This window comes from Myxine glutinosa, unplaced genomic scaffold (genome assembly GCF_964187855.1).
Source record: "Myxine glutinosa unplaced genomic scaffold, kmMyxGlut1.1 SCAFFOLD_3484, whole genome shotgun sequence".
Taxonomy (NCBI): Eukaryota; Metazoa; Chordata; class Myxini; order Myxiniformes; family Myxinidae; genus Myxine; species Myxine glutinosa.
Genome location: NW_027619576.1, coordinates 6,583 through 20,791, shown reverse-complemented (window position 1 = coordinate 20,791; position 14,209 = coordinate 6,583). Strand labels below are relative to the sequence as shown.

The 14,209-nt window shown below is 47.5% G+C and overlaps 1 protein-coding gene across 1 annotated transcript; it reads right to left on the bottom strand.

Moving 5' to 3' along the window:
- Positions 1 to 5,890: 5,890 nt before the first annotated feature.
- LOC144889392 (uncharacterized) lies at positions 5,891 to 8,495 on the bottom strand. The gene has a single exon (XM_078769617.1). It carries the CDS (start codon positions 7,360 to 7,362, stop codon positions 5,908 to 5,910), a length of 1,455 nt encoding a protein of 484 aa, XP_078625743.1. The 5' UTR covers positions 7,363 to 8,495; the 3' UTR covers positions 5,891 to 5,907.
- Positions 8,496 to 14,209: the final 5,714 nt, after the last annotated feature.

Genomic DNA, 14,209 nt, shown 5'->3' with positions numbered 1-14,209 from the left:
CTGTGCCTTGCCAGTTGGGGAGACACCCGTCGCTACAGGTTGGGTTTGTCAGAGACCGAGCGAAGTCTGCCGCAACCTGTAGCCAGCTTGGTTTTAATTTACAAATCGAGCGGATTGCTCTTCAATGCGACACAGATGAATGCAGTGCGGCAACTTCCATACGAATCAACCAGATTTAATGGGGGAACATTAGGGTACACAAAACAAGCAAGGCGTTCACGATAACATTATAATTCAACTATGAGTAATAACCCGCTCTTATCTAGGGAGCTACAATTAAGGGTTTCGCGGGGTGACCCTAACGAGATAAACCTTAGGCCTGGACAACATTCATACAAGACAGGGGGGTACTTGGTGGTGTTGATGGACGAGAGGTGAAGATGTGAAAAGGGCGAATGCAGTTCGTAACAAGCCGATGTCGCCGGATTTGAAGGCCCCGCTTGGGCCTGCAGTCTGCCAAATGGCGGCCCGCCCTCTTATCGGCCACGCATCAAGCGTCGCGAAATGGCGGCCACCCGCTCTCCTTATCGGCCACGCGATCAGCACGATTGTCGAACTCCCTTCTTCCGAGAGAGAGAGAACTCCGTTATTCTCACTCGCATTGGTGGTTCTCGTTCTTCCGCCATCGATGCCCGGCGCTTTTCCGTTTCTCCCGCTCAACCACACGCGGAGAGAGCTCTCCGGCGGGAACCCGCCGCGAAGACCTGTCCACACGCCATCCGCGCATGCGTATCTTTTCCGCCTCCTCCCTCGCCCGTGCTCAGCGACTACCTCGAAGCGCCGCTTCCGTTTTTTTTGACGGCGCTTGTCGTTTTTGCCCGCTCAATCGCGCTTTCTCACGTCAATCCATTGCCTCGATCATGGCATTGCAACCGAGGCCGGTCTTAATGGAACTTGCACCTTGTTTGATTATCAAGATGTAATTAAAAGGGAACCGTCTCTTGTACACCACCAATGCACCACACAAAACAGCCTGCTACACCTTCCGACACAAAACTACCATCCCAGTACAGACGATCTATGGTAAACATACATCTAAGAGGGGACCTGAACTAATTCTATATTTAATAAACCACTAAGGGCCATTTCCGCAACACTACCCCCACCTTTCTCCCGAGGCTCTCCCGAGCCTCCACTAGGGGCAGCCCGCGGGAATGGCCCTGTCTAACGTACAGCACAAATCTCCCATTTACTCTAACCCACAACATTGCAAGCACTTAACTCCAAGAAGCAAAGTATCAGTAAGATTGGCATGTCCCTATCCTAGTGTGTCGGATCACTAATCTAACAAACACATCCACACTCTATGCACAATACTTAACATTCTAATTATGCATTTGCGCAGGAGGGCATTCAATGTTACTTTCAACACCAATATTCACATCGGAGCAAGACATTCAGAGTTTCAAAGCTTCTTGACGTGTTCGCTCCTTCACGCCTCCTCCCGGCAGTGTTGTGTCTTCACCCCAGAGGGGTTTCCTTACTTCGTGGCCTTATTGGCCTCTCACCAGGTGAGTTCAGTCGGCCCAGTGGCCTAATCTCACAAATAGTCCTTCGGCCCACTGAGCCCACAAGACGGCATGAATCTTCGGCTGCAACAGCCCGCAAAAGCACTTTGGCCTCCATGGCCCACAAAAATGCTTCGGCCCACATGGCACACAACCGAGCAGCAGCAGGCAACAAGCCCTGCCTTGGACAGCAGGTGGCACAGTTCTACCGATGGTAAGCAAATGCAGTCTGGAGGCATTCTTGAGGGTGCAAGTGGGGGTGATGACCAACCTTCCTTGCCTGACTTATCTTGGTACGACTTGTTTTAGTATGGTCTTCTTAAAAAGTCCTTTCACTTTTTAGCTGACAGGATGGTGTGCTTCTTAATCAATTGTTATCTGTGTGCTCATGACACACTGGTGGCTTCTCTGGCACTTGGAGAGGGCGACCGAACCTGGCCCTTGTTCACAACTTTCCCATCAATACGACTCGTACCAGGTGTCACACATGAATGGTGCGGAGGAGAGTTCATCGAACCTAACCTTTTACTTAAAGCTCTAACCAATGGCACAAACCCTGCCATTGCCACAATGATCCTAATGACCCATTTTTCCCAACCTGGCACACTGTTCCATTCTTTTAAACCTGGGCAAGGCCCTTATTTGTCTCTTTTTCTTCACTTGGTGGTGCCAGGCATAACTCATTGGCTGGGGAGTGTGACTACAACTAGGCCTCTTTGCCTGCTTCCAATAGGTGGTGGGGGACACCCAGCGACCTCGGGGTTCACCTGAGCGCGCCTCTGGCGCTCCTAAATAAGGGGTGGCTCTCTAGCCCCCACACTGTGCTCTCCAAGCACTCTAACCGGGTGGCTCTCTAGCCCCCGCACTGTGCTCTCTTAGCACTCTTAACCCTACTGTCTGGTGTCCCCTCCCGACTCACCAACTTCCAATACCATGTCACACTCCCAGCCAGTACCACCATACCTTGGCTGCACCTACCCCTAGCAGTCCGCCTGCACAATGGAACAGCAGCCAGAATCCACGTCAAATCCACTAAGTCCCCCTAACCTACACTCACTTGGTTAGGAGACTCCTACCAACAGGGTACATTGTTCGCACTCACTCCCCTCATTCACACAATCACGCCATTCATCCCAAACACCTTCGTCATTCATTCCACAGTGCCACACACCCAGTCCACAACACCATCCAACACCTTCCACTTTTTGCAGGGGTGTTTAACGCCCTGTCTGTCATGTCCCCACTATTTCTCTCACTTTTTTTTTTTTTTTTTTTAAATAGTCACGCACATCCACTTGTGCCACTCTTGTCTCTTCTGTCAGTCTCTCAATTTGCAATCTCTCTCGATATTATTTTCAGTCAAGAATTCCCTTTTTATCTTGCCAAAACGAAGTTTTTGCAAGATGTATCAGTCAGCTTGTATGTTTGTTTGTTTGTTTGTTTGTTTTTATCTTGCCAAAACGAAGTTTTTGCAAGATGTATTAGTCAGCTTGTATGTTTGTTTGTTTTTTTGTTTGTGGTTAATCATTTTTTTTTCACGTTTAGATCACTCTGTAGACCACAGTTATTATTGGAAACTCCTGTAACTTCGCATATCAGAGTCCTATAGAGATACCCTTCAGCACACAAAATTTTGAAGGTCAAGGTCAAAGGTCAAGGTCACTTTGTGGTCAATCATGGAGGTCGACGAAACACTAATTTTTTGAGTAACTTTGATCGGATCGTCTCCAAACTTCATGGGAATCTAGTATATGGTCCGGCGCTCAGCTGATTAGTTTTTGGTGGCGATCGGCCTTGACCTTCATGGTTAGCGCTGGAGGTCGAAAATTATTGACCCCAAGGTCAAATTTTGAAATCGTAGGTGCCATATCGAGTAATACCTCATATGAATGCCCTTGATGAGTGCTTCCCAGATCTGTAAACAGTTTGACGCTATGACGTCATTTGATGACGTCATGACGAAAAAACGGAATTTTCACATTTTGGCAAGATACGGTTCACCCTGTGGGTGACATATTTTTATTTTGTTTGTTTTTTTGTTTGTGGTTAATCATTTTTTTTTCACGTTTAGATCACTCTGTAGACCACAGTTATTATTGGAAACTCCTGTAACTTCGCATATCAGAGTCCTATAGAGATACCCTTCAGCACACAAAATTTTGAAGGTCAAGGTCAAAGGTCAAGGTCACTTTGCGGTCAATCATGGAGGTCAACGAAACCCTTATTTTTTGAGTAACTTTGATCGGATCGTCTCCAAACTTCATGGGAATCTAGTATATGGTCCGGCGCTCAGCTGATTAGTTTTTGGTGGCGATCGGCCTTGACCTTCATGGTTAGCGCTGGAGGTCGAAAATTATTGACCCCAAGGTCAAATTACGAAACCCTTATTTTTTGAGTAACTTTGATCTTATGATCTCCAAACTTGGTGGTTATATAGGGTGTGGTATGGCGCTCAGTTGATTAGTTTTTGGTGTCGATCGGCCTTGACCTTCAAGGTCATTTTGAAGGTCATTCAATTTTGACCAAAAGGTAAAATTTTCAAGTTTCAGTTACCATATCGAGTAGTACCTCAAATTGAAGCCCTTGTTGAGTGCTTTCCAAACATATAACTAGTTTGACAATGTGACGTCATTTGACGGCGTTATGACGAAAAAACTGCACTTTTCATGTATATTGTATTGCTTTAGTTCGCATTGTTTAGGTCACTCTGTAGAGCACAGTTCCCTTTGGAAACTCTTGTAAGTTCGCATATCAGAGTCTTTTAGAGATACCCTTTAGCACACAAAATTATGAAGGTCAAGGTCAAAGGTCAAGGTCACTTTGCGGCCAATCATGGAGGTCGACGAAACACTAATTGTTTGAGTAACTTTGATCGGATCGTCTCCAAACTTCATGGGAATCTAGTATATGGTCCGGCGCTCAGCTGATTAGTTTTTGGTGGCGATCGGCCTTGACCTTCATGGTTAGCGCTGGAGGTCGAAATTATTGACCCCAAGGTCAAATTTTGAAATCGTAGGTACCATATCGAGTAATACCTCATATGAATGCCCTTGATGAGTGCTTCCCAGATCTGTAAACAGTTTGACGCTATGACGTCATTTGATGACGTCATGACGAAAAAACGGAATTTTCATGAAAAAATTATTTCCTCAGTTCTCATCAAAATCTTTCAATATTTCATGTGCGTTGGTCATGAAGACATACTATTCACCATACGAAATTATTAAGGTCAAGGTCAAAGGTCAAGGTCACTTGGCAAGATACGGTTCACCCTGTGGGTGACATATGTTTATTTTTTTTTTCTTTCCAATCTGGCCTGCTTCTGTGGCTCATTGGAAAGGGAGTGAGGGAAGGAATCCCTCATTACCCCTTACATGGCCCCGCCGCCTTTCCGCCACGGCTCATAAGGGTCACGTCTCAATTGGGGTCGTGGTCCACCCCCTCCTTTTCTCCAGGGTTCGCGGAAGTCAGGTAGACCCCACTTGGGGGAGCGGCCTCCCCCTCTTCTCTTTAATTCCCTGAAGACAGGTAAATCCCATTTAGCGAGCCGAACCCCTCGTGTCCTCAGAGAGGTCCGATGACCAAGGGACACCTGGCGGTGTCGTGGCTGGGCCCCTCTTGTTCGAAAATGGGTCCAGGGAGTATGTGACGCATGCCAACGCCGCCTGCTACGCATCTGCGCTCTACCTCGAAGTTCCTGTGAAGCTGAGGGAGAAATTACAATCCCCTTTCTAAAGCCTGCTCCTGGTGGAATTTCTATTTCCCCTTGCACCTCGAACCTATTTCCTACGTCACCACTCATTCCATGCTCCGCACTCACACACGTTTCGGCCTTGACAGCACACCCCGGTGCTGTAAACTGGACTATGGGCTCATAGCATTCATCCACAGGCATTCCATCCACACATTCAGGTGTCACGCATACGTGCACCCCATCGGACGGAGTCTCTTGATTAACATCAAATCCAATTGCGAACTTAAGCTCATCGTCCGCACCATGTATGCAGATGCCCACGTACCTGCTTCGTTCCAAAGTCACATCGGTCCGGTCGCTCATCATTGGTTCGCCACACTCCTCTGGGCCTGTCAGCTTCACTTGCTGGACCTGCTCAAAATGTGTTTCATGAGTCAACAACCCCATATACTCCCTCCATGTCTCCATCACCAGGGTTTGCTCCAATTGTTGTTTCATTCGACGAGTGATGCCAATCAAGTCCTGCACCACTAACATTCCTCCCTGTGATGACGTCACACATCCCACATTATTGTGCTGCCCTACTTCCTGGCTCCATTTTCTTTCCCAGTTGAGTCGTTCTTCCTCTCTGAGCCTTTTTAGTTGTTCGTTACCTTTCCGGAGTCTTTCCATCTCTGCGGACTCCACCCTTGCTTTCTCCTTTACTTAGTCAATTTCCGATTCATATGCCTCTTGTTTCTTATGCCATCGTCTCTTTTGTTCTTCATTCTCCAATCTCGTCGTTTCTCTCAATTGATTGATTTCCTTCTCTTGCTTCATTCGTTGTTCTTTCATTACACGTTCATCCATCTCATTCTTTGACCTTGCTTTGGCTTCTGCCTGTTCGATCTGCACAGTGTAGTTCCTTTTTAGTTGATCAATTTCAAATTCATATTCTTTTTGTTTCGTATCCCATCGTCTCTTTTGTTCTTCATTCTCCAATCTCGTCGTTTCTCTCAATTGATTGATTTCCTTCTCCTGCTTCATTCGTTGTTCTTTCATTACCCTTTCATCCATGTCATTCTTTAACCTGGCTTTGGCTTCCATCTGTTCAATCTGCACAGTGTGGTTCCTTAACGTTTCCTTCTCCGTCCTCTCTCTTTCCTCACTTAACATCCTCAGCTTGTTTTGTAATTCCCTTTCTTTGTTTTGGTGTTTCTGTAACTCCATCTCATTTTTTAGTCTTGCTTTACCTTCTATCTGCTCAATCTGCCCAGTGTGTTTCCTTAACATTTCACTCTCCATCCTCTCTTTTTCCTCACTTATCTCCTCTACTCTTTCGCATGCTTCCTCTCTCCTTTTGTCCATCCTCTTCCCGTATTCCTTGCTACTTTCCATTTGACGTGCCAGTTCATTTCCTCTGTACTCTGATTCCCGAAACTGGCTTGATTTCTCAGACAATTCTCCCTTCAGTTGTTCCAATTCCAAATCGTGTTCCTCTCTTTCCTTTTCCAAGTTCTCCCGATCCCGGGAGTTTCTGCTTTGTTCTTTCTCTATTCTCTTGTTCAGTTTGCTCTTCTCTTGTTCCATGTATTCCTCCCCTCTTTTTATCTTCTGTTCTAGGCTTTCTCTTGTCTGATCACCGGATCTTACCTTTTCTTTCAGTTGTTCCAACTCATGGGTACTCCCCTCTACTTTCCTCTTTTCTCCCTGTAGTACCTGGACTTTTTCCACCAATTGATTCCCTATGCCTTCCAATTCGAGAATCCGTGCTCGTTCCCATCTGGAATCTGTGTTGTCTCGCAATGCGCCGGCCAAGGCCATTTCCGTCCAGTGAATTCGTTCCTGTGCATCGACCAATTGTTGTGACTCCCTTTGCTCCTCATTTTCCTGAACCTCACTTGCCTGCTGTAGTGCCTCATGCAATTTCGTGTGTAACTCCCCAATATAATCCTCCTTACACTCCACCTGCTCCCAGGCATCCCCCAATCGTGCATGAAGCTCGTTAATGTACGCATTGTCGTCCTGCTTATTTTGCCATGACGCATGCTGTGACCACGTGGTTTGGATCGGTGGGTGGGAGCGTTTTCTTCGTGATGTGCGGCTCGTTGCACTCTTAATACCGATTCTCTCCCACCTCGTGTCACGCTGCTGAGCCGCGCAGCCATTTTGCGACTCCATCTTCCTTTATAAATTACGAAGTTTGACACCCAATCCACTCAAAATAAAAATGAAACCAAATTTGGAATTTGCGAGCGACGTGTTTTTTTTTTTTTTTTTTCTCTTTACGCGCCTCTCACAATCGATGTTCGGGGTGCGAAATGCACCCCAGGTCCAAATCCCACTCCTCGACACCAGTGTTGTAGGCGACGGGTCGCGCCTCCCGGCACGGCCGTCCCACGGGTGCAACGCCGGCTGGTTCGACACAGATCTCGGGTTACACGCCTCTATCGCGATACCAAATTACACCTGTGCCTTGCCAGTTGGGGAGACACCCGTCGCTACAGGTTGGGTTTGTCAGAGACCGAGCGAAGTCTGCCGCAACCTGTAGCCAGCTTGGTTTTAATTACAAATCGAGCGGATTGCTCTTCAATGCGACACAGATGAATGCAGTGCGGCAACTTCCATACGAATCAACCAGATTTAATGGGGGAACATTAGGGTACACAAAACAAGCAAGGCGTTCACGATAACATTATAATTCAACTATGAGTAATAACCCGCTCTTATCTAGGGAGCTACAATTAAGGGTTTCACGGGGTGACCCTAACGAGATAAACCTTAGGCCTGGACAACATTCATACAAGACAGGGGGGTACTTGGTGGTGTTGATGGACGAGAGGTGAAGATGTGAAAAGGGCGAATGCAGCTCGTAACAAGCCGATGTCGCCGGATTCGAAGGCCCCGCTTGGGCCTGCAGTCTGCCAAATGGCGGCCCGCCCTCTTATCGGCCACGCATCAAGCGTCGCGAAATGGCGGCCACCCGCTCTCCTTATCGGCCACGCGATCAGCATGATTGTCGAACTCCCTTCTTCCGAGAGAGAGAGAACTCCGTTATTCTCACTCGCTTTGGTGGTTCTCGTTCTTCCGCCATCGATGCCCGGCGCTTTTCCGTTTCTCCCGCTCAACCACGCGCGGAGAGAGCTCTCCGGCGGGAACCCGCCGCGAAGGCCTGTCCACACGCCATCCGCGCATGCGTCTTTTTTTCACCTCCTCCCTCGCACGTGCTCAGCGACCCCTCGAAGCGCCGCTTCCAGTTTTTGACAGCGCTTGTCGTTTTTGCCCGCTCAATCGCGCTTTCTCACGTCAATCCATTGCCTCGATCATGGCATTGCAACCGAGGCCGGTCTTAATGGAACTTGCACCTTGTTTGATTGTCAAGATTGTCAAGTTCCCAAGATTCCACTCTGTCAAAGCGCCTTTGGGCTTCTGGAAAAGCGCTATACAAAATAAATGAATTATTATTATTATTATAAGATGTAAATAAAAGGGAACCGTCTCTTGTACACCACCAATGCACCACACAAAACAGCCTGCTACACCTTCCGACACAAAACTACCATCCCAGTACAGACGATCTATGGTAAACATACATCTAAGAGGGGACCTGAACTAATTCTATATTTAATAAACCACTAAGGGCCATTTCCGCAACAATATATATATATATATATATGTATAAATATATATATATATATATATATATACATATATATTGTTACGGACCGCGGATAAGATGTTAATTTGCCGAGTGGATGGCGCTGCGGCCCGAACCGTTAACAATGACTAGACCCGATTCTGAAACGTTGGCCAAATCGTGCCGCAGATATTCAATGAGGGAAAAGACAACGACGACACGGATGTGAAGAAGAGGAAGATGAAGGCAAAAAAAAAGGTTTTAAATACGATTATTATTTATTACTATTTACAGGACCAAAGAAACCAAGGAAGAAGGAAGGATAACAAAATAAAGACAGAAAGAGGGACGGACCAGAAAGACACAGTGAAAATTCTCGCTTATCTACACAGGCTTAACTTATACCCTGGACAGAACAAACAAAAGACGGACTCACATGGGGAATTGCAGAGTGGATTGGCTGGAAGGAGGAATGGGAAGGCCCTGGCCACTGCAGGCGTCGAGGTCCCGCTCCAGGAGTCGACTCGCGTTCTTGGCGGGAAAGCCTTGGTGTGCAGCGGCGCGTATTGTTCACCGCGAGCGGATGGGCACTTCGTGCTGGACTCCGGGCTCTTCAGCTCCACTTTAATGCCACTTAACGCCACACTCAACTCATCCTCCTCCAACGCCACTCTCTTTCTTCATCAACCCTTCCTCCTTCAGCAACAACTGTACTTTCAGCCACCAACCACCAACCCCTCACCACCGCCAACCACTACTAACCACTGTCCTGACGCATGCGCACGCACTTTATATCGCCCCCCGGTGATCCAGCCGCCGGCCGCTAGGACACGCCCATCGGTGAGCTCGCCTCGGCCCTGATTGGTCGCGAGGGCTCACCGACCCCGCCCTTATAGGGGCGTTGGCTAGACCACGCCTGTCCCCGGCGCTGGGCCGACTCCTCCCACCTTTGGCTCCGAGACGACCTCGTGGCTCATGGAGACTTGGAGCGAAAACAACAACCCACAGCTGCAGCAGAATTCAGCGAACCGCTCAATGCAGTTGGCAATTGAGGAAAGGGGAATGTGCAGGGAATCTACCTTGTCTGAATTCGGTGCAATGGAATATTAATTAATGGAAGACAAATCCTTAGCCTAATACACAGAATAGGGAAATAACTACCAACAAGGAGGAAATCTATGATTGGCTGGTGGATGTTTATGAAATAACTATGGCACGACCTTTGACCTTTATACACAGACTGGAGGCAGGAGGGTCCACAATAAAACAAAAAAAAAACACAATCCTCATATCCACAACAATATATATATATATATATATATATATTGCTACGGTTTTGAGATTTGTACAGCAAACTCAATAAAGGTTAAAGGTTTGCCCCCATATTTAGTCACATGAGCAACATGTAGCCTCATTTGTAGTATAGTTATGTCTTAGTATATGTGAGAGTAGGCCCCTTCCAGTGTTAATCCTGCATTGTGTTAAGACAGGAGGATAGGCCCTACTTCTACAAACCATTCTACGTCCATAGGCTCGATCCATTGTGGCTAAAAAGCGCTGGTTGTGTTGGGCACGAGTTAACATGAGGTGGGCCTCAGACGGTGGAGGAGGGTTGAGGTCGGCGCAGCGGCGAGGCGATGACGGTAAGAATGAGCCTCCAATCAGGGCTCACAGCATGTGGCTGCAGCACTGCGTCACATGGCGTGGTTGGAACATCGATCGGGCTAAGAGGGTTGGCAATAAAACCGATTGCGCAAAGCCCCCACCCCAGTTATGGGAGAGGTGCGCTGAAAGAAGTTACGAGTTCTCAGTTCTGAGAAGGGAGAGGCGCTTGAAAGGACTGGCAGAGGAGAGAGAGGACGCGCTTGAAGAGGATCACTCGCACTTTATGAACTTGGTTACGAGAGATACGTGGGCGCAGCCAGGGCGTTGATAATTTGCGCGGTTCAGCCAAAGCGAGTGAACGCGGCTGAATAACCGCCAGCCACGCTAAGTCCACCCTCTACCGTTCGCCCCGAGATTACCCGTTTGTTCGAGCGACACGATACGAGTTCCTGCCTTCGCCTACCTCCATCTTCACGGGACGTGCCAGGGACCGTGGAGAGCCGGACGGGGCCGAGCCTGGACGACCACTGCGGCGCTGGAGAACATCATCCTGCCCATCTGCAATCCCCGTGTGAGTGTGTCAGATGGGCCCGTTTGTCCTTGGGTATTAAGAATTAAGACTGTCTAAGCTGCCCGGTGTCTCTTCGTCCTGAGCTGTAAATACGTGCAATAATAATTAAATCTATTTGTTCTTCCTTTTCTTCTGAATTCGATCGTCTTTGTGATTTTTCCATTGACTAAGCGTGGCACGGGTAAAACCGCTTGAATCGGGTTCCATTATCTATAACGGCGCGGGTCACATGTACGCAAACCGCTCTGCGTATCACCATCACACGTAGTTCATGCGAAGCTTATTTCCTCGCTTCCAGGGCAGCGCTAATACTTAGGTACGAGCGAATTTGGTCCCGAAACCCTATTTGGCGCTGTGGGGAAGGGACGTAATAGGTCTAGGGTCGCGCCAGGTCAGTAAAGACAAGGGGATTAATCCCCCCTTGATAAGGGGAGAAGGCCGGCGACAGATCCGCAACAATATATATATATATATATATACTGTATATATATATATACATATATATATATATATATATATATATATATATATATATATATATATATATATATATATATATATATATATATATATATATATATATATATATATATATATATATATATATATATATATATATATATGTATATTGTAACGAATGTGGAAACGTTACAATGTGAACGTTACAAAAGTACGGTAACACCCTGTTAATGTAAATAATGGTCGCAGTCGGCCTCCTAGTTAATTCCATGAAACTTACACGCAGGTCACGATATATCTTTTAAATAGTGTATTTCCTTATTCCATGTAGGCTAAATATGTGTTTCCCACTAGATTGACTTTGCATTGTATCAAACAAAATAAGCGTAGGCCCTTCCAATTTCCCCAAAAACCTCCCTTCCAATTGCCTTCCGCATTTTGGGCGGTTTTCTTCAACCACCATTGGCCACGAGGTAGGGTTGGGGAAGAAAGGCGTGTCTCCACCTCGTCATAAGAGGGAAGGAGTGAACCAGCCCTAACAGCCAATCAACACCGCGGTGAGCGACCCGGTAGGCGTGCCCTCGGAGCCGGCGGCTTGATTTCGCCCGAGGTGATAAAAGCGACTGTAAGGGACTGCTTTACCAGAGGCCTTGGGAGATGAGCAAAGAGACTGCACCAAGAGGCTCGGTGAGATGCGAAACGCTCCAAGCCAAGGAGGAGAGGTACTCGGCAAGGAAACCAGCTTTGGAGAGACGCGCTGAAAGGAGGGAGACGGCTCCACCATAAGAAGAGGAGCAGGTGTGCCGAACCAGCGCGTGGCGTCTACCGCAGCGGATACGCGACGAAGGGGTTTCCCGCCAAAACCGCGAGGAATTGCGAGCTGCGGCCTCCCGACTTTGCCTCTCTCTCAAGCAATCCACCTCAAGCCCTACCTGCCTGCATTATCCCCTGTGTAAGTGTGAACGTCCTGTCCTGCTCGTTGTCTTGGGGCTAAGTAAAAATGAATAGTGTAAGTTAACGATTCGCTGTGTTACTGCTTCTTCCATCCATTGCTGTGTGTGTATAATAAATCTGTTCTTCCTCCGTATTCTTCTTCTTCTTCTTTTTCATTCTCTTTCGGTCGCTTTAGAGATTTCCCGATTGAATATCTGTGGGGCGATCTGGTCAACGTCGGGTGGAATCGGGCTCTAATCGGGGAGTAACTGTTCGGACGCGGTTAAATACACCACCGCTCGGTCAATATAACATCAAAACCCGCGTCTGTAACAATTTGGTGTCGAGGAGTTGGATTCGGACCTGGGACTAAATTTGTTAGGCCCAAATTTTGGAACACCAATTGTACTATTAGAGTAACAATTGGTGTCGAGGAGTGAAATCGTACCCGAAATCGGACCCAAAGCGCGCTTAACGCGCTCAAAATTTGGAGCTGCTGGAAATTTGTGTTGTTTTAAAGCAAAACCCGAATTTTGAGATTGCGCCATGGACAATCAAGGCGATCGGATGTCGGTGGGAGAGATAGACAGGGTGGAATCGACCCAGGACCTAGGGGAAATGTATGTGGATGAAAGGGAGGAGGAGAGCAATGAGGAGGCGGTTGAGGGGGTATCAGGCGCACCAAATGGCGTCCTCGCGCACGTGGGCGTAGCGGCACCAAATTTTGCCGCGGCCGCTACCGCAGCAGCGCCGCTGGTGGATTTGAACCTTTTTATGATGCAAATGAAGGCCCTTATGGAAAAGAATAGTGAGCAATTGGGAGACCAAATTAGAGGTTTGAAAAGCAGTATGGGAGAGATGGAGGGCCAATTGGGGGTAATGGGAAACCAAATGGGGGTAATGAGGGACGAAGCGAGGGGTACCGGTGAGGGGTTAGACAAGAAATTTGGGAAGTTAGACAATAATTTTGAGGGGTTAGACAACGGGATAAAAGAGGTGAAAAATGGGTTAACGGGGGTAGAAAACAGAATGGCTGCCCAGGAGAATCAGATAGAGGGGATGAAAAATGGGTTAATGGGGTTAGAAAATAGGATGGAGGACAAATTGCGGGAAATAGGGGAACAATCTGCCAGGGAAATCAAACAAATGGGAGAGCAGATAGAGGAGGTGAAAATCGGGGTAGAAACCAAACTGGCTGCTCAGAGGGATGAATTGGGACAGATGAGGGTGGCATCTACAAAAGAGATGGAGGAAATACGACGAGGGGTAAGTGAGGAGGTTTCGGGGCTACGCGAGGAGGTAAAGCGAGGGGAGAAGCGTATGGAGAAAGAGGTGAGAAATAATACTGCTAAGTTACAAGGGGGAATAGAAGATCTGACGAAGGGAGTAGAACAGCTGACAGTCGGACAAAGGGAACTAGCGGACCAAGTGGAAAAGAACACTGCAATCATCGGGGGTTTAAAAGCGACACAAAAGGACATTAAAAACGAATTAATAGCAACACAAAAGGAATGTCAGATGGTACGTGAGGAACTGACAATGAGGGTGGACGAGGTGACAGAGATAATGGAGACAAAGGACCGGCAGGTGAGGAAGCACATAGAGACGGTCACGGTAGCCTTAGAGGACGAACTTGAGGAGACGCACCGAGAAAGAAAAGAGGTTAAACAAAAATTAGAGGAAGTGGAAGAAGAGGTGAGTGAAATTAAGAAGGGACGAACAGAAACTAAAAGAGAAATCCAGGAGGAGGTGATGGAATATGTGCATGGTCGGTGCTCAACTCATAATGTGATGCTCACTAACCAAATAAAGAGTTTGCAGGT

What these genes read in the sequence shown, in the direction of transcription:
- LOC144889392 (XM_078769617.1), bottom strand. Translation starts at nt 7,362, where the DNA reads ATGGAGTCGCAAAATGGCTGCGCGGCTCAGCAGCGTGACACGAGGTGG.